At 50.5% G+C, this 19,537-nt stretch overlaps 1 protein-coding gene across 1 annotated transcript; it reads left to right on the forward strand.

Moving 5' to 3' along the window:
• Positions 1 to 370: 370 nt before the first annotated feature.
• Positions 371 to 18,001, forward strand: CAMK1G (calcium/calmodulin dependent protein kinase IG). Its single transcript, XM_028125832.2, has 11 exons — positions 371 to 462; positions 5,144 to 5,272; positions 8,255 to 8,329; positions 10,774 to 10,912; positions 11,572 to 11,695; positions 13,056 to 13,131; positions 14,183 to 14,295; positions 15,052 to 15,130; positions 16,639 to 16,726; positions 16,967 to 17,373; positions 17,911 to 18,001. The coding sequence occupies exons 1-11, from the start codon at positions 371 to 373 to the stop codon at positions 17,999 to 18,001; spliced, it is 1,413 nt and encodes a 470-aa protein (XP_027981633.1).
• The last annotated feature ends 1,536 nt before the right edge of the window (positions 18,002 to 19,537 follow it).

Here is a 19,537-nt window from a genome sequence, read left to right on the forward strand (position 1 = left end):
TAGTAATTTTAGATTTTTTTTTTTTTTTTGAGAGAGTGTTCACACGGTGTGGGGGTTTGGGGGGCAACACGGGGCTTGATCCCAGGACCCTGAGATCATGACCTGACCTGAGCCGAAGGCAGATGCTTAACCCACTGAGCCACCCAGGCACCCCTGTTGTGGTAATTTTAAAAAGCAAGCGGAGGGAATAGTCTTATTTTTGTCCATTATCCAGGTTTTGCTTCTAATCCTTCTTTCTAGTTATTATGTGAAAGATATGAGTGTTTTCGATTCTTTTTGCAATTTGTTCTCATCCTGTCTGAGACATTAGCTGATCAGACCCTTTCTCCCCTTCCTCAAAGCATCCCCCAAAGCTTCAACTCTGGAGGCGATGGGTCGAAAGGAAGAAGATGACTGTAGCTCCTGGAAGAAACAGACCACCAACATCCGGAAAACCTTCATCTTCATGGAAGTGCTTGGATCGTGAGTCCTGGGGCTGAGAGACGGGGTGGCGAGGCTGTGCACTGGGTGGGGGGTGCCTGGAGAGAGTTGTTCTGGGCCAGCAGCGGCTGACAAGCTGGGACTCAAAGGGACTAGGGAGGTAGGCTAGAGAAAGGTACCTTGGTTTCATAGGCTGCGGCCCACAGGGAATACCAGCCCTTTCCCCAGGCTCTGCGTCCTGGCCCACCCCCAGGGGCCCTGCTTCTAGATCTGGGACAGCTTGTGGCTTCTTGCCCTAGTGGCAGGGAAGAGGCGCTCTGGGGCACTTCAGGAGATTCAGTGGCCCTAGAACTTTCCTGGGCCTCCTCCTCCAGCTTCTTTATTTCCCCTGGCAGTAAACAGGTGGGCCAACCGCACTGTCTACTGTAGACAGAGGAGAAGGGGTTTCTGGGCCCCAGAGAGCTGATGGGTACACACGCCGGAGTCGGATCCCCACCACCATCCTCTCTGCTCTACATTTAAGTGCCATGTTGGAGAAATAAAGTCATGCCGTAGCCCAGACTCCTACCAGCCTCTGGAGTCTGCGCCTGCCCCTTGGCAGCGATTACACGGCTGGAGGAACAGAGACAGCCTGTCTGGAGCTGACGGTCCGCTCAGTCCTGCTGCTGAGGCCCTCGGCTCCGGAGCCTCGGGACCCCAGCTGGCCAGCTACTTCGTCTGGGCTAACTGGGACCCGGGAAGTGAGGGACAGTGAGGAGGCTGTCCCTTCGAGCAAGCTTTCCCTTTAGCCAGCTCGGGCTAAGTGCAGCTCCCTCTGCCTTGGCTAGGAGGCAGTGACCTCGGGCAATGACAGTTGCCCACACTGTCGCTGTAGACTCAGAGGAGCCAGGCCTGGCCCCGAGATGAGCCCCCCCAGCCCCCAGCTTTCCCTGCCCAGGCAAGTGTCGGGCTCTGAGCACCCAGGAGGATCCTCAGCGCTGGGGCTGGTCATCGGCGCGCTGGCCTTCCATCAAGGACCTTTGCCAAGATGGGGGTGGCTAGAGAGGGGGTTTTTGGCAGGAGAGAGGGACAAGACTCATGCGTGAATCAGAAATGATTTGCTAAGAATCCCAAAAATCAAGAGGAGGCGGGAGGATGCCTGGGGTGACAGGCGCTTATTCACGGTCTGCTCAGAGGTGTGCTGTGGGGCTGTCAGAAGTCAGACGCATGCCACTCTCGTGGAGCCCGGCCACAGAGGTGCTCAACCGAGAGGGACGTCAGAGTCACTGGGAGGAGCTTAGCCCTCTAACTTTCAACTAAATTTAAAAAATAAGTGAAATAATGGTACAGCGGACCACCAACATACCCGCCACCTCAATTCAACAATTGTTAACATTTCACTATATTTGTTTTACATACATACATCACACACACACACACACACACACACACACACACACACACACACACACACACACTGATTTCCCTGGACAATTTGTAAACAGTTGCAAACATCATGACATGTCACCTTGGAATGCTTCTGTCTGCATCTCCTATAAATAAAGGCATTTTCTTCTATATGCACAATGGCATAGTCACACTCAAGAGAGTTAATAATAATTCCCTAGTAGCATTTTAGCCTAGGTAGTTGTTTTTTCTTTCTTTTTTTTTTTTTTTTTTTAAGTACAGATTCCTGGTCCCAGACCTACCGCCCTGGGATGTGGGGAGCTAGGAATCTGTATTTTACATGCTTTCAGTGGCTCTCACCTACCCAGCCCCACACTGATTTGGGAAACTGAGAGGACAAGATGGGGGGCAGGTCACAGCTGTTGCAGCAGTTGGGGCTGAACAAAAGCTAAAGAGTAGGCACCCCTGTAGTGCCCAGGAGGGGGACAAGCAGCCCCAGGCTGCAGACCCCGTGTAGTTACCACAGTGAGGGGCTGAGGGGAAGCGAGCAGTGGGCAGAGCAGACTCCTCTGAGTACGATGCACCAGAAGCTCAGGACCCCCAGCTCCTCTGGAACAACCCACCAGGGAGAGAAGGCTTTCACTAAATCTGCCCAGTCACCCACACTTCCAGGGCCCTAAGGCAGAGAGACTGGGCAAAGCTAGTCCGTAGCAGGGACTTTGTCACCCAGGTGCCTGTCCTTCTGCTTTCACTGTGCAGGAAGAGACTTTTCTCCTCGGACCTCCCTCACTTCCCCCAGCAACCAGTCACCCAGCAAGAGGGGAGAGCTAGTCCGAGCAGGAAAGGCAGACCGAGTTCTATTGCAGCAAAACACCCCTGGCTCCGGAGGCTCTGCCTGTCTTGCCTTCTGACCCCAGCAACCTTAGCTGCTCGAAACTAGCTCTCTGCTCCCTCTGCTCCCCAGTCTGACCTACGGCACAACTAAGTCTTGTAATCGCTCTCCCCTGCCCTGCCACACACACACACACACACACACACACACACACACACACACACACACACACACGAAGGGCAGTAACACCATTTCGAATTGCCACAACACTGCACAGCTCCAGGTGGTGCTGTTCACACACGCTGTGCCCCCAGGAAGGCCTGTTTGATCTCATTCCACAGGAGGACCCGGGTGGGTGTCAGCTTTGAAACGAGGGGGCCACCCCTGTGTACAGATGGAAGGGGGGACTCTGAAAGTGGGTCCTAGAAGGTCACAGCCGGCAGGAATCTTAAAGGCTGTGTGGTCTGCCTCTCTCCTTTCACAAAAGGGACAGTGGCATCTGAAGATGAGTAGAACACACAGCTAATCCCAGGCCAAACTTCTCACACATCCAGCCTTCCAGCCTTCCATCCAACCATCCATCACACATTTCTTGAGCATTTTCCATCTGTGATCAGGCAGAGGACGGGGTACTCCTACGCATTCATCTCCCCTTGTTCCTTGTCTCATAGTTCACAAATGGTGCTGGACCCCGGTTAGCCCCAATCCCTACCTGCTGTCCCGCACCTCCATACTATTCCTTGGATTTCCCTCTCACCCCTACCTGAGACATCACTTCCAACTTTTCACTGGGCTAACTCCCATTCACCTCTTAAAACTGGGTTCAGGGAACTCTGAAGTCCAAAGGCCAGGAATTACGTGCTTCTTAGCTACTCCAAGCAACTGCCTTGTACACACTAGAAAAAAAGTGCCCTTTTTTCCAGCTTGTTGTCTGCTGGGGGGGAAAGTGGTGTAATAATTATTGTATGAAGATGTACAGTGATTCCAAGGTGAATGGCATCTGCTGGATCGTGGACCAGAGCAGAGACCCTGTCTTCAGTGTTCATTGTCTGTGGTCTCATAATGCCCCCCGTTTCTCTGTACGTGTCCATCTCGCACACTCTAAGCTAGACTGATACTCATCCGAGTGCCTCACACAGAGAGGTTCCATCAGCTGAACAAGCATTCATTGAATGCCTAATAACATTTTTCGAATCAGATGTTAATGGCTCATTTGTCTGTGTTCCTCACTTGTCTACAGGCCTCTTAAGAGCAGAAACACTTACCTTTTTATCTCCAATGTCTGACTCAGTAGGTGCTCAATAAATCTTGATTGAAGGGATGCGTGAAGGAATGAGTGACTGAATAGAGCAGGCTCTAAAAGGCTCTGATTAACTCCATTTGAGTGCAGCTGGGGGAGACAGGAAGCTCAGACCCAGGAAACACCCAAGTATTTTCTAACGTAGATTCTCAAAGTCCTTACACAAGCTTGACTGCTCTTGGGCCTCCATTCTAGAATCCCCAGATGGCAGGAGAGAGGATGACCCAGATGTTTCCTCCCTTACACTCTATCACCTCTTGTCAACTAGCAGGTGTCCCCCCCTATGGTATTCAAATAGTAATAGTAATAACAATAATAGTGTCTGACACATGTAGTTTAACAGATGTCAGCAATGCTTTTAAGCACTTTATATATGTTAATTCATTTAGTCTTCTAAACAACCCTATGGATGAGCTACTATTGATACTCCCACTTTTCAGATAAAGAAACTTGGTTTATAGAAGTTAAGTGACTTGTCACCCAAAAAGCTGAGGTTCTCACATGGGCACCTGGGCTCCAGCATCCATTGCTAGCTAACCACAGCTCCAACAGCCTGGTCACCAGAGGCCCCTTTTAAAAACAAGAAGCCTATAATTTGGAATCCTACCCTGTATTTCCATTGGATTCCATCCTCTCTATCTTCAGAAAACCAGCCCAGAGCTGCTGGGTCCTGTCTTTCCTTCTCACAGATCCTACTGAATGAGAGGGTGCTCAGCCCCTGTAGCCTCTGATAATAGGGTCAGGGTAATTATCACAATCGAAAATGGAGATTGGAGTTTTTTGCCATCACTGCCTGAGCCCTGTCCCCAGGGCTACCTCCAACTGCCATCCTAGGGCACCACACTCCACCGTGCTGGAAGAAGCAAAGTAAATTGACTCTGCAGTGGCCCCTCTTTAATGGGTCGGCCAAACGGAAATTTCTCCATAACCAAAGCAGAGTCCCTGGGGGTCCTTCCCAAATTATAAAATCAGGAAATAGCACCAGCTAGTCTCTGAGTCTGTAGTAGAATCTTTTCCTTCTCGAAAGAAAGGACCCAGGGCTGGTCAGATAGGCTCTGCCCTCGATACAGCTCCTCAGGTACCCACAGTAACAATGGAAACTAATGACCAGCCACACCTTCCTTCATCTACCCCTTGGTTTTGCCTCCAACAATGTTCTCTAGCCAGCCAGTACTAATTGTTATCTCTTGGTGTCTTCTACTTAGAGGAGCTTTTTCAGAAGTTTTCCTGGTGAAGCAAAGGGTGACTGGGAAGCTCTTTGCCCTGAAATGCATCAAGAAGTCACCTGCCTTCCGGGACAGCAGTCTGGAGAATGAGATTGCCGTGTTGAAAAAGTGAGTGGGTCTTAGGGTTGGCCGGGGACAACCGTGGGATCACATTTCCTTCACAAATTACCTTCGAGAAGGACTGAAGCTGGATTTCCATGCCCAAAAGCATTGCTTCCTTTGATTGCATTGATGGGTCCATTTGATCAGTCAGCTAAGTTTAGCCAAAGAGGTGTCTTGGCTGGTTTTGGGGGAGGGGAGGGGCCGGGAAAGGGGTGCAGCAAATTGACTAGCAAACCAACTGGTAGCAGACTCGGGCACGTGGACCAGAGAGTAATTAGCTCGAAGGCACAAAAACCAATTGAGGGCCAATACCAGGAAGAATCAGTAATTAAGGAAGCAGAATAAGATTTGGAAATTAGCTCTGAATTGTACAAAATCAAATATAGGTTCAGCACCCAACCATCACGATAGGAGGCCACACTAACAAACCATCAAATGGTAACAGCAGGACCCATATCATAAAGCCTTGTGGAACCCCCATGGTGTGCCAAAAGGGTATTAGGAACACAAGAATAAGGCTGACAAAATTCCTTACCCTCAGGAGCTCTCATTTTCTAGGCAGACACAGAGGTGCCCATAACAAACTCTAACCCCACTGAACATGAGCCAATGGTAGTAGCAGGCAAAGTCTGGAGAAGACAGAGATTCATTCTGCCTACATGTGTGCTTTTATGAGTATGGGGTATTAGGTACATTTTCAAAGAAGAGGGACCTCGATGGATGAGCAGAATTTGATGGAGTCAGGAGAGGCAATGCAGAAAGGGAATTCAGGCGGAGAGTAACATAAACTTTAACATAGAATTGTGAAAGTGCAAAGGATCTTAGGAAGAGTGAGTGTTGGGAGCCCCTGAGCTTAGAGTGAGGACCATCAAGGGGCAGGAGATGGAACCAAATGAGACCTGATTATGAAGGGTCTTGGATACTGTGATAAAGAGCGCTGACTTATTCTGTGGGCAAAGAAAAGTCATCAAAGGATTTTAAGGAAAGGATCACATGATCAGATTTCTATTTTAGAGCCATCCCTCTTAAGGATGGTGGAAGATGGATTTGGTTAGAGCCTAGAGGATGGGAGACCAATTCTAAGGCTTCCTCAATAATCTCAGCAAGGGATGAGGATACAAGCAAAGGTAATAGCAGGATCATGTGGCAGCAGGAAGACTGGATCTAAGAGACAGAAGTGACTGGGTTTGGGTAGACCAGTAAGAGTACAAAAGAGAAAAGTATTAAAAATGATGCAGAGGGGCGCCTGAGTGGCTCAGTTGGTTAAGCGTCTGACTCTTGATTTTGGCAGGTCATGGTCTCGTGGGTTGTGGGATCGAGCCCCATGTTGGGCTCTGTGCTCAGCATGGAGTCTGCTTGAGCTTCTCTCTCCCTCTCCCTCTGCCCCTCCCACCCCTGCTCACTCTTTTTCTCTCTCAAATGAATAAGTCTTTAAAAAAATGATGCTGAGATTGAGCAATTCAGTGGACATAATATCATTGCTTGGGAAAGAACCAAAAGGATGTGTAGGCTTGGAGAAAATAGAAAGACATTTGCTGGAACATATTGAATCTGTGTTTCCACCAGTCAGTACATGGAGAATGCTGGAGATACCAGTTTGAGCTCCAGAGAGATTAGAGCAGAGACAGAGTGCGGATTCATTGAGAGCAAGGACTATGGTGGTCCTTCTTACCATTGCATTATATCATCAGTCCCTAACAGCATAGATGCTCAGTCAATATTTGTTCAGTAAATGAACCATTGATAAATTAATGTTAGCACTCACTGTCAGCTAGTGAGTGTGGTTGAATCCATCAGGTAACCATTGTAACAGGTCTATATTTTTAGAAATTAAACTTAAACATGATAGCTACTGTTTATTATGTGTTTACTATTCCCCAGGCACCATACCAAGCATTTTACATGCATTATCTCTTTTAATCCTGATATAACCCTATGAGAGAGATGTACTTTACAAACCAAAGAGTGGGATTTAGAAGATTTGAGAAAGCCAAAGTCAGCCAATTCACAAGTGCCTCAGCCAGATCAGGACTCAAGCCCAAGTGACTTAGAGTCCAAGTTCTTAACCCCTGTGCTGCACGGCCATGAGTTAAACTTCCTAGGAATGTTCCTCCTGGACAGGCATGCATAGAATTGCTGCCTAGGAAGCCAAGCCCCCCCTAGTTAATTTGATTATTCTGCTCGCCTTGGCTCCTGAGTAATCCCAGGCAGAGGGAATCTAGAGCAAATCTTCCTGAACACAGTGCTGTTGACATATTAGACGAGACCATTCTTTATTGGGTTGGGGGGCTATTCAGTGTGCATTGTAGGATGTTTAACAGCAGTCCTACCTCGACTCACTAGATGCCAGTAGCTCCTACCCCCTCCCCAGTCACAACAATAAAAATGTCTCTAGATATTGCCAAATGTCTCCCAAGGGACAAAAAAGCCCCTGGTTGAGAATTACTGATCCAAGACGTCCCACAGAACTGACCCCAGAAATCAGCATCTTCCTTGCTCCTCACAATACTCTGGAATAATAATTTTGCAACACTCCTTCCATGGTTACCCATGAGGAGGCTTAGCCAACCTGATTCTCTTCTGTTGCAGTCCACTTTCTTCAAGGATGTTTCTGAAGGAGATCTGGATACCCATTTTGTAAAATGATCTCATTTGGGGTGTTCACTTAGCCTTCGTCAGTTCTTTTAACTTTCTCTTTTGTTAAAGTCTAAAGAGATTTCTGGAGGAGTGACAAAATGTTGGTTCCCTGAAGGCCGGATGATCAATTATCCATTCAAAAATATGGATTGAATACCACCCTGGGATCTTTTCTCTAGGATTTCTTTGTGACTGCTTATTTATTAGGAAGGCTTCACAAGGATCCACTCTTCCTAAACATTGTCATCAAAAGTCTCTAACAGAAATAAAAGTCCAGTGGGCTGGGTGTCCGTTCTTTGTCTGAACCACCTAAACCACATACCCCTCACCATGAGCCTTACTTTTCCCCAGGATCAAGCATGAAAACATCGTGACCCTAGAGGACATCTATGAGAGCACCACTCACTACTACCTGGTCATGCAGCTGTAAGTGAAAGGTGACCCACTCCCTCCACAGATGTCTCGGGGACCTGGGAGGCCTAGAAGAGGCTGCTCGGTGATGAGGGGAGTGTGGTGATTCAAAAGCTAAGATCAAAAATTAGCTAAAGAGGTTGTCAAATGCCAAGAGTTCTCTCAGGCTAAGTATGCTTCTGGTCACGAACATGTTCTGTGTGGACTGAGGGGTAAATCTAGGACTGATTATTGAAATGATCTGTACCAGTATGGCCTTGCCAGTCATTAAAATATTTTCTACAAGTCAGCAGATAGCTGTGACTCCAACCCATCCATCTTCCCCTGCTGTCCCAGCCCCTCCCCTCAGACTTTCTGGACCTTCCCACAGCCCCACAGTTGAAGGGACAATGCCTGGCATGGCGGCGGGCCTCCAGAACCCTTCTCTGGCACCATGGCTCGCGTCCATTTTGACCAGTCTGTCTGTGTCCACCAAACTGAATATTAAATGTCTTAATGCTGGGGCGCCTGGGTGGCTCAGTCGACGGAGCAGGCGACTCTTAATTTTGGCTCAGGTCATGATCTCAGAGTCCTGGGATCAGGGCCCCTCATCGGGCTCCATGCTCAGCAGGGAGTCTGTTTGAGGATTATCTCTCCCCCTCCCCCTGCTTGCTCATGCTCGCTCGCTCACTCTCAAATAAAGAAATAAATCTTTAAAGAAGAAATAAAAATAAATGTCTTAATGCCACTCCAGGGTAAAATTACTGTGGGATTAGAAACCACAGGTACGTCGATTTCAATTTGATATTTTTAAAAAAGACTTTCTCAAAAGAGATCCATCCGAAGTTAAAAACAAGCTCTGATCGTGTGTTCCCATCTGTGGGACAGAAATGGCACCTCACTAGAAAAGTCTCCACATCATTGTCACATATCAATAGGAGTTCTGCCGGAGAGTGAATGCTGTAGGCGTTGGTCGGTGCTCCTGAGGGCTCAGCCTTGGACTCAGAGAAACTTCTATTTATAAAGTACACACACACGCACACACACACCCCACTCTGCAATCTCTGTAGCTAGATGCAATATCTTTGACTGACAGGCTGATTCCTCAGATACTTGGACGAGCTAACTCAGGCCTAAGCAGCTAATTAACTCCTAGGCTCACCCGAGGCGCAGCGTATAGAGGGAGCACGTGGTCAAGGGAATGAGGTTGGGGCAGAGGGAGGCAGAACAGCAGTAACAAAGGAGCAGGGACCAGGTGGCACCTTAATGAGGCCAGTTCAACAGGATGAGCACGCATTTAGACAGCGAAGGGGAGGCAGGGAAGCAGGCAGATTTAGAGGTCACTGAAGAGTTGCAAAGCCAACGAGAGTGCCAGCCCTAGGATCCCAGCCACTCCCAAGTCAGGAATTCCTAGTTGTGTAGAAAGACTATCTTTCTCATGGGCCTCTAGCTCCCGTGACAGAGCCCAGAGCTTTAGGACAGAAACAAAAGGAGTAGGGTGGTGTGCATTTTGAGTAGAGAAATTCTCCTTCCTCATCACCGCATGGTCCTATCACATGGGCATGTCGGTATCTGGTGTCCTGGAACAGTGAGAAGGGGCCAGGACTGCAACGGAATTGGAAGCCTTGGTTCATGGTTGACGTAGGCTGAAATGTTTACCCCAGAGAGGGCCGCAGCTGAGCATTTCACTGCCTTCACATACTGGAAGTGATTCATGTGAAAGGATTCTTGCTGTGTGTGGCCCCAGTGGGTGGACATGGTGTCTGCTGGTAGAAACTGCCGGGAGTGGGTTCCATCATAATATAGAGAAATATTGAGAAGGTGGCGAGAGATAAAGCAGTCTGTCTTAGGAGGTAGTGAGTGGTCTCCCTCCGAGGTGTTCCAGTATGGACTACAGAACTTCTTGGCAAAAGCAGTGTAGATGGCATTCAAGAGATGAGGGACAGACTGGATCTTAAAGCCCCTGAATCCTAAGATACCATACCACTGGAGTCTCCAAACACCGCTACAGCTCCACCCATGATTCCGGCTTCAGGTAGCCCAGCTTTCCACAATGAGGAAAGAAATCACGACGCAATCACAATTGGTCTCATTTGTACACCTTCTCTTTCCTGCATTGGCCTGATTTCAGTTTCACCTCTCCTTTTCATCATTACTCCCTGGGTCCTAGGCCAGGAAAGCAGGCAGCTAAGAATGTGCCCACTAAGGGATTATTAGCTTCTTGCTTGACTCTAACCAGGAGCATTGTAAGGAAAGGTCCAGGGAGAGGGCAATGGTTGACCCAAAGAAATGACTCCCACATGATACCATTCCAGCACCCAAAGGAGGTATTCTCAGACTGAAGTAGACCTCCCTGCCCAGGCCATGGGCACCTGCCTGTTCCGCCACAGCTATGTCTTCATGGCTACAGAGCAAACACACTTATGTACCTTTGACCTGAAATAAGACCTGGATTCCTGCACTTGCCCCTATGCCCACAGTGTTTCTGGCGGGGAACTCTTTGACCGGATCCTGGAGCGGGGTGTCTACACAGAGAAGGATGCCAGCCTCGTGATCCAGCAGGTCTTGTCAGCAGTGAAATACCTCCACGAGAATGGCATCGTCCACAGAGACTTAAAGGTGCCAAAGTGGGAGCCCTCAGTGGGAAACAGAGAATGACCCTTTAGGAAGCTGCCTGGGTCATGGACAGCCTAAGCCGTGTAAAATAAAGAGGGTCGTACGAATAGACTCCTAAGGTCCCTTCTGCCCTCAGATTCCTTAAGCAAAACTTAAATGACTGAACAATCATCGCTAATTTTCAGCTCAGCCTTTTTCCTGAACTTTTCACTAGGCCTCACCCTATTAGGATACCAAGATAATCCACATGTTTCTTGAACCTAGCCACAGTCAAAATCAAATGTAAGAAATACTAACTTGGGGGTCAACATTGCATCAGGCATGTACTAGACTGGAGAGAGATCAGAGACAATTAACCATGGTTTGGTTCCCTCAAAAAACAGTCTTAGGGTAGCTGGAGATGTGGGGAGGGTGGGAGTAGTACCTTCATGGCTATAAAGCTGAGCAACGTGAGGGCCATAAGCAAAATACAGAGTGCTCCGATATGGAGTGGGGGGCTACAGGTAGGAGGAAGGAGGGAGGAATTGGGAGAGATGAGCCTGACCTTGAAGTCAGGAGCCCAGAGTGCAGCTTCCTAAGAAATTATGTATCAGGGGAGGAAAAGAAATATGTATTTCAGATTATTATATCGTACACAGCATGATATTGCTCTTCTCCCATAGCCTGAAAACCTGCTGTACCTAACCCCTGAAGAGAATTCTAAGATCATGATCACAGACTTTGGTCTGTCCAAGATGGAACAAAGTGGAGTCATGTCCACAGCCTGTGGGACCCCAGGCTATGTGGGTGAGTCTGGGAGGAGGAGGAAGGTTGACCGGTTGGCTGTGTTGAACCTCATGGATATTACTTAATGGAGAGGGGTGGTTATGGGGAGACAGGGTTCAACTTCAGGGACAATACAAGTAGAGCATTCACTATGAGGTTTAGGCTAGATCCATGTATCTCTGGAACTACCCCTCCTGCTCCCAAGCCCTACATCTTTGGAGACAGCCTACCCCTGAGCCATTCCCACAGCCCCTGCCTATACTTGGCCCTCATTTTTGCAGACAGACTTCCTGCCTTTGTCTTTCTGGCTAGACGAGGGGCAGAAACAAGATCATAAAACCAGAGATGGTTAGATTGCCGAGGGGTTGACACTAGGTGCCCCTTTTCCTTTCTCCCACTTCCAGAGGAGACCTCAATGCCATAGTTGTTGGTATCCTGGAGGCCCAGTGTTGAGTTTGAAGCTGAGGAATCCAAGCATGCCCCCCCAGATATATTCCCAAAGAAACACCCTAGGAAACTGGTAGAGGTGGGGCCTCCTGCCTAAACAGGAGGCTTTCAAGTCCCCCTAAAAAGTAAGAGCAGGCAAGTTACCAGGTGAAAGCATTCTTGAGATCCATGGAGAGAAAGCCAGTAGTCAGAGCATCCCCTCCTGCCCCTTTCCTCTTAGTCACTCATCACCTGGTTGAGGATGGGACGTGGGAAGGAGACCTCTAACTTAATAAAGGAAATATCTGCTCTCACCCTCAAAGAGAGGTCAGTCAGTAGGTATTGAGTCCTGCCGAGTACAAAGCCCTGGTATCTGGGATAAATACAGAAGGTATCTCTCTGCTGCTCCCAGTCAGAGGAAATATATGGCTCATTTTCGCATGGAGCTCTCAATCTGATACAGCAGAAGGTACCTGAGGTGGATGCGACAGTTATCACTTGCCTCTAAGAGTTCCTCATTTAATGTGGAAGACTCTGTCTCTTCCCTCAGGGAGATCCCAGTCTAGTGGGAGAGAGACCGCCCCTATTTCATGTATGTCCCCGTCTGAACAGAGACACATAGCCCTGGCCCTGGGATACCCTATCTGTATGGGGAAATGTAGACCTGCCTTCAGAGAGTACTCAGTCTGATGGGGGAGATGTAGCCCTGGAGATCCCCGGTCTGATGTAAGAGTCATAAGCCCTGTCGTGGGGACCTTCCAGGCTGATGGAGGAAGATTCAGTCTGATGGGAGAGCCACAGTCCCTGCCCTAGGAACGTTTTCATTCTCACAGAAACACTACCATCCCAGGGGCTTTCCTAGTCCACTTCGCTAAGCCTCTTCCTGACCTTTGACCCTCACCCCAAAGCTCTCTCTTCTGGTCCCAGCCCTGACTCTACCTTTGGTTTGCTCCAGCTCCGGAAGTGTTGGCCCAGAAACCCTACAGCAAGGCTGTGGATTGCTGGTCCATTGGCGTCATCACTTACATATTGTGAGTAGAAGCTGGCATCGGCTCAGTTCCTGGGAAATCTCAGAACCTGCTCATCCTTTTTCTCCCCTCCCCTATCTTAGCTCCTTGAGCAACATCCACCTTCAAAGCGTGTGCACGAACACATGTGCATGTGCATATGCACACGTGCACACGCACACGCACACACACACACTTACCATGCACACAGCTCCAAAGGTTTCTGTTCTGGTCTCCAGCAGATTATTAAAACAGAGCTCAGTGTGAACCCACTGTTCTACCATATGGTACTCTCTCTTCCTGAACCCCCACCCCCATTTACTCTCTGTAACTGCTGAGTCCTGCTCTATGGACTGAGCAGTGAAGAAAGGAGAGGACAAGCCAGGCTTGGAAGCCACGTGGGCACAATGTTCACATCTCAGATTTCTCTCCTGGCAAGTCTGCCCAAGGCAAAATGATGGCCTGAATGAGCCTGGTCACAGCTCCTGTCCACATATTCTTGGCCTCTCCTTCCCAAACCTACTCATCACCCCTTCCCCACCAGCCCTCCTCACCTGTAGCAGACTCTGCTCTTAGGAAAATAACGTATTTATCCCTCAGTAGGGACTCAGTTCTTTATTTACTGAGCTTATGTTGAATAACTACTCTCATTCATTCATGTACTCAACAAATATTTATCGACAGTCTATTCTGTGCTAATCGCTGGTTTAGGTACTAAAAAATAAAGAACAAAATAGCCTAAAAAATTCCTTACAAAACGTACATTCAAGCAGACATTCTATCATCTCTCTTAAAGATATCTGTATACATCCCCTAAGTGTCAGGGAGGTATAGGAGAGGCGGCGAGGGTTTGGAGGGAATAATTTACAAAGGGGCCTTCCAGAGCTGCATGTTCCCAGCTTTGGCTCCTGCAGAAACACTTGATGGGGCCTGCATCATTCCAGAATCGGGCAAATCCACGTCCTGTTCCTCCTGCTGGTTGGGGGCCCTGTTTCCTGCTGTGTCTGCAGTGGAGGCTGGGCAAAGGGAGACTGGGGTTGTTTAGCAGCATTAACTCCTTCCTGTTTCACTGCAGGTTGTGTGGGTATCCCCCTTTCTACGAAGAAACAGAGTCTAAGCTTTTCGAGAAGATCAAGGAGGGCTACTATGAATTTGAGTCTCCATTCTGGGATGACATTTCTGAGTCAGGTAAGGTTAGCAGGTGTGAAGGACAAGATAACAGGCTCAAGGCTGCCAAGAGAAAAGAGCTTAACAACGGAGGACAGTCCTGGCTCTTGAAAGTCCCCGGGGAATCTTACGGAACAGGCTGCCAAGGAAAGTGGAGAAATCTTCATCTGGCTCAAAGGTCAAATAAATTATTCGCATCTGAGGTTCATGCTTTTGTTTTCCTGGAGACGGAACCACAGCATGCCGGGGGAAGCGCGGGGAGGTAGTTCAGATGAGGGGCCAGGAGGGCAGAGCCTGCACAAGGGAGTGTTCCAGGCATGAGTGGCAAAACCAAGGCCAAGTTTTGCCTTTATTATATATCCAGACTGAGAGCATGCAACGTCTGTGTGTGAGAGAGAGAAGGCAGTCACCGTTGGGCCCATTAAGTGGGGATCAGAGGTGGGCCGGGGCAGCACTCACGTGGGCCCACGTGTGGCTGCCGGCCCCTGACTGGTGCACACGCACACACCCGTGGCATGCAGGCACGTTGGGGCCTCGGGATAAGAGCCGTATCTGCAGTGCTGTGTGGGTGAGGCCACGTAGAGCCTCTCTTCGGTGGTTTATGGTGGGTTGTTGTTAGGTTGTTTGGATTTTTTTTTTTTCTCTTTTAAGACTCTTAAAATTGCCTCTTTGGAAGATTAGCTAAAGATGCATTCACTGCCACCCACCAGCCCGGAAATGAATTTCCAGCAGTCCTGAAATCTGGTCCTTAGTTGTGTCTTTGATTGCTCCCCTTAGCCAAGGATTTTATTTGCCACCTGCTGGAGAAGGACCCGAATGAACGGTACACCTGCGAGAAGGCCTTGAGGCACCCCTGGTGAGTGAGGACGGGGTGGGCTCTGAACCCTAGCCTTGTGGTTCCCCACATACCGCGACAACTCATTCACGTGGTGTTTCCCCAGAGTCTGCTTGCCCTGAGCTCTTTACTCTTGCAGCACGTAAGGAGCACAGACGTGGTCTGTGCATCTCTAGGTCCAGCTAGAGATGCAAACAGCATTTAATGAAGTGGGTTCTGACCCACGAGTGGCCGCTGTGTCTCCTAGTCAAGGGCAGGAGACAGACTCAGCCAGGCTCTGTCATCCCTACTAGGGTGTAATACTCAGTACTAGCTACTCAAGAGGCACCCAGGAATGGGCAGCTCTGCCCTGTCCTTAAGAGCATCATTTCACTGTGGGGTCAAAACCTGCTTTAAGTGAGGTGATTTGTGAAGAATCACAAAGCAACCAATCAGTAAAATGAGTAAATAAATCTTGCAACACCTTTTACATGCTATACGCCTGTTGAAGATTCACAATAGCTCCCTACCTCCTACCACAGCAAGCCTAGCTTCCTCCTCCTTTTCAGGTTTTCCCTAATCTGGCCTGACCCTTTACCTCCACCTTGATTTCCCAACATGCCTCCTCTGTTCCAGAAAGGCCTCAAAGCTGTATTTCTCTCCCTGCCCTCCCCCGCTCCCTATCCCAAGCTCTTCCCAACCTATACCTTGGGTCACACCATTTTCACCACCTAGAATGTCTTGCCTCTTGCCTTGTATGTTGCATCCCTCGGGATCCAGAGCAGTTTCTGCCCTGCCCTGAAGCCCTTACCTCTCTTTAGCAATTACAGAGCTTACCATGAATTACTCAAGTTCATGGCATGGAACAAGTCTCCACAGCTACACTGGAAAGCCCCAGGGACGAGGGTCCCATCCGTTACTTCTCTGTGTCCCTAGTACCTCGAAAGCACTGTGCCCCGTATGGCAAGTATCCGAGGAACACACAGAGATGGATGACCAGCAAGAGGGCAGCCTGTATCGGTGGGCCTCCCTGAGGAAGGTTTCCAGGAGGAAGCACGTTCTGAGGAAAGTTTTGAGCTAAAGGATAGTGACAACCCAAGCACCCTCTGACACAGGGGCTGGAAAGCTTATTCTAGAAGAAGCCAGAAAATAAGTATCTTAGGCTTAGCTGGCCATACTGTCTATAGGGCAGCTACTCAGTCTGCCCTTGCAGCACGAATCAGCCATAGGTCATACTTGAATGAATGGGCATGTCTGTGTCCCAGGGAGACCCAGTTACAAAAACAGGCAATGAGTAGATTTGGCCCATAGGTCACAGTTTGCCCACCCTTCCATAAAGCAAGACTGTGGTTTTGCCGAAGCATGGGCCCCGTAATGACCTGCCCAGGGGGACAGAGGAGCCCTGGTTCCAGCCCGTTCCCGCGTGGGCCACCCTTCTTCTGAGGCACTCCATTCAGCTAACCTGGACCTGCATGCACAGCCCCCCTGCCCAACCCCGGGCTGAATTCCCACAGCCCCCCATGAGCCAGCTGTCCCGTCCACACCCACAGGATTGATGGAAACACAGCCCTCCACAGGGACATCTACCCGTCAGTCAGTCTCCAGATCCAGAAGAACTTTGCCAAGAGCAAGTGGAGGGTAAGTTGCCCTTTGCAGGAGGTAGGCAGGCTGTTCCAGGCCCCTGGAGGCTGAGCTGGGGCAGGGCTGACGTAGGGGCTTTCCCCGGGGCTTCCCGCTCACACTGGACCTGCCTGGACCCTCTCTGAAGTGAGACGTGGGCACATCAGTTTCAAGAAGCCGAGGCTGAGGGGCAAAGGGAAAGCTTGAGCCCCATGGCCCTCCGAGAGAGGGTCAGAGGCTGGTGTGGTGTGTCCTCAGCAAGCCTTCAACGCGGCCGCTGTGGTCCACCACATGAGGAAGCTGCACATGAACCTGCACAGCCCAGGCCTCCGCCCGGAGGTGGAAAACAGGCCACCCAGCACTCCAGCCTCAGAAGCCTCGAGACCCGGCCCCTCTGAGATCACCATCACCGAGGCCCCGGCCCTGGACCAGAGTGTGGCCCTTCCCGCCCTGGCGCGGCTGCCCTGCCGGCCCCCCGGGGGCAGGTCCCTCAACTGCCTGGTCAACGGCTCGCTCCGCATCAGCAGCAGCCTGGTGCCCATGCAGCAGGGGCCCCTGGCCGCTGGGCCCTGCAGCTGCTGTTCCAGCTGCCTGAGCATCGGGAGCAAAGGGAAGTCCTCCTACTGCTCCGAGCCCACACTCCTCAAAAAAGCCAACAAAAAACAGTACGTATCTTCAGCCAGACACAGAGGCCTCACCCTGCTCAGGCAACAGGGCTGAAAGAAAGTGGCCAAAGGGAGCCGGGCCTGCAGGATGGGAAGAGCTCTGGGTCAAGGGGCTGAGGGAAATGCCTCCAGTCCTGTCCCTACCACTAGCTGTGTGGCTACCAGCCGATCAGTCGATGTCTCTGTTTCTGGTTTGCCCATCTGTGAGATCATAGCCGCCTGCTCAGCCTACCTCACCAAGCTACTTAAAAGTTGAGTGAAGCAACGGGAATTATAAATGCCTGCAGAAAACCGAGTACATGTCAGTGGGGGGGGGGGGGGACACTAGATTTCTGGAGTTTCCAGAACCATTGTGTTTTGGGGGGCAAAGTGGGACTTCATTGTCATCCTCGCCCTTTCTGCAAGGGCTCGTACTTTCGGAACCTGACGGAGGGGAGGCCGAGTGGAGGCCACAGGCACGGAGAGCTCCCCCTGCCCCGCCAGCTCTTCTCCCTTCCCCAAACACTTCATAGCCCCCCCGCCTCATTTGCTTTCCAGGAACTACAAATCAGAGGTCATGGTGCCAGTTAAAGCGGGTGGCGGTTCCCACTGCCGGGCCGGGCAGACTGGAGTCTGTCTCATTATGTGATCCCTGGAGCCCACGCCTGTGTCGATTTTCAGGTGAGGTGACAGAGTTGGGGAGGGCCAGGGCAGGGGGCTGTCCCAGAAGGCCAGCCCCATCACAGAGCTGAACGAACGGGGCTGAGGGGCGCCGGGAGCCACAGGCCCACCCCCACCCTGAACCCCTTTCCTCTGCAGGAGAGACGTGCAACTCTTCTCTGCCTTCCCAACCTGGCGTCCACCCTGCAGCGCAGGAAGGCGGAGCGGGCGGAGCAGGGCCTGGCAGGAGTTTACGGTGAGAAGCCCTGGGCTGCTGCCGCCTGGGGCAGACCCTCCCAGAAGGCCCAGGAGCGAGCCCCCAAGGCGCGGAGGCCTCGTTGAAGCTGTGAGCAGGAGGAGCGGCGTCCACCCGCTTCCAGGTCTCCCTGACCTGCCTGCTCTGTGCCCCCACACCCTACGTGCCGTGACTCTGTGCAGTGAACTAGGTAGCTCTTGCCCGGGTCTGTGTCGTTTGTGATGAAAAGCTTCCTGGGCTGGCCAGGCTGTGTCACCTTCTCCGAGCAAAGCCATATGGAGCATCGACCCAGACTCCCGCTCAGCACATGCTCTTGCCTCGAGGCCTTCGTGCCCGTGGCCAGAACGGGCTCATTAATGTAGTCGCCTGCCCATCCGCATGAATGACAGGTGGCTCCGTGGTCTGCCTGTGAGCTCTCAAGTTCCAACCCTTGACTCCATGATTAGCTCCAAGGGGCCCAGCACACCTCCCTCCCTGCCCCAGGCCAAAAGCAGTACCACAGCCTTCCAGATGAAAAAGAAAGAAATCAAGGAGGGGCTGTAAGGAATTCTTATCCTGGCCAGACGCCTCACCCGCACCCGATTAAGTAAAAACTGGAAGTTGACTGTTTTCATTTCAGCTGGTAATTTTCATCCTGCTTCTGCTCTTCTGTCCCCGAAAATCAGGGGCATTATTCTTGTCCCTCCCTCGTTTTCTTGTACCCCTGCCCCCTCCAGCTTCACATTCGGTGTTGTGCTCAATAAAATGGACATATTTTTCTCTAGGAGGCTTCCTTTGGTTCTTCCTAAAGTCAGACGTGGCTCTGGGACGTCTGAGCCTGTGTGGAATGGCAAGTGTGCTGGGGCCTTGGGGTCAGGAGGAACCTGGCAGGGCAGTGGCTGACACAGAGAGCATCGCATGTGCCAGGTCCTACGTGACATGAGTTACATCTGTTGACTCATTTACTCCTCACAACTCCAGGGGTAGGCTCTGTTGGAGCCCAAGCAGTCAGGCTCCGGCATCCATTCTCCTAACAACTACATTAGGCGATCTAGATGATCGTGAATTTGAAGCCCTGCCCTCTGCCCTGCCACATCTGTGAGCTTCGGGGAGTAACACAGCCTTCTGTGCCTTGGCTTCCTCACTTGTCAAATGGGAACAGCAGGACCACCTGCATCATGAGATAACGCAGATGATGTATCTAACACAGTGCTCAATAATTAATGTGATTAATAATGATCAAGAAAATGTAGATAAAATGCCTAGCACGGGGCACCTGGGTGGCTTAGT

The sequence above is a fragment of the Eumetopias jubatus genome, unplaced genomic scaffold (genome assembly GCF_037043125.1).
Source record: "Eumetopias jubatus isolate StellerSeaLion01/CBP00866 unplaced genomic scaffold, mEumJub1_p1.0 scaffold_12, whole genome shotgun sequence".
Taxonomy (NCBI): domain Eukaryota; kingdom Metazoa; phylum Chordata; class Mammalia; order Carnivora; family Otariidae; genus Eumetopias; species Eumetopias jubatus.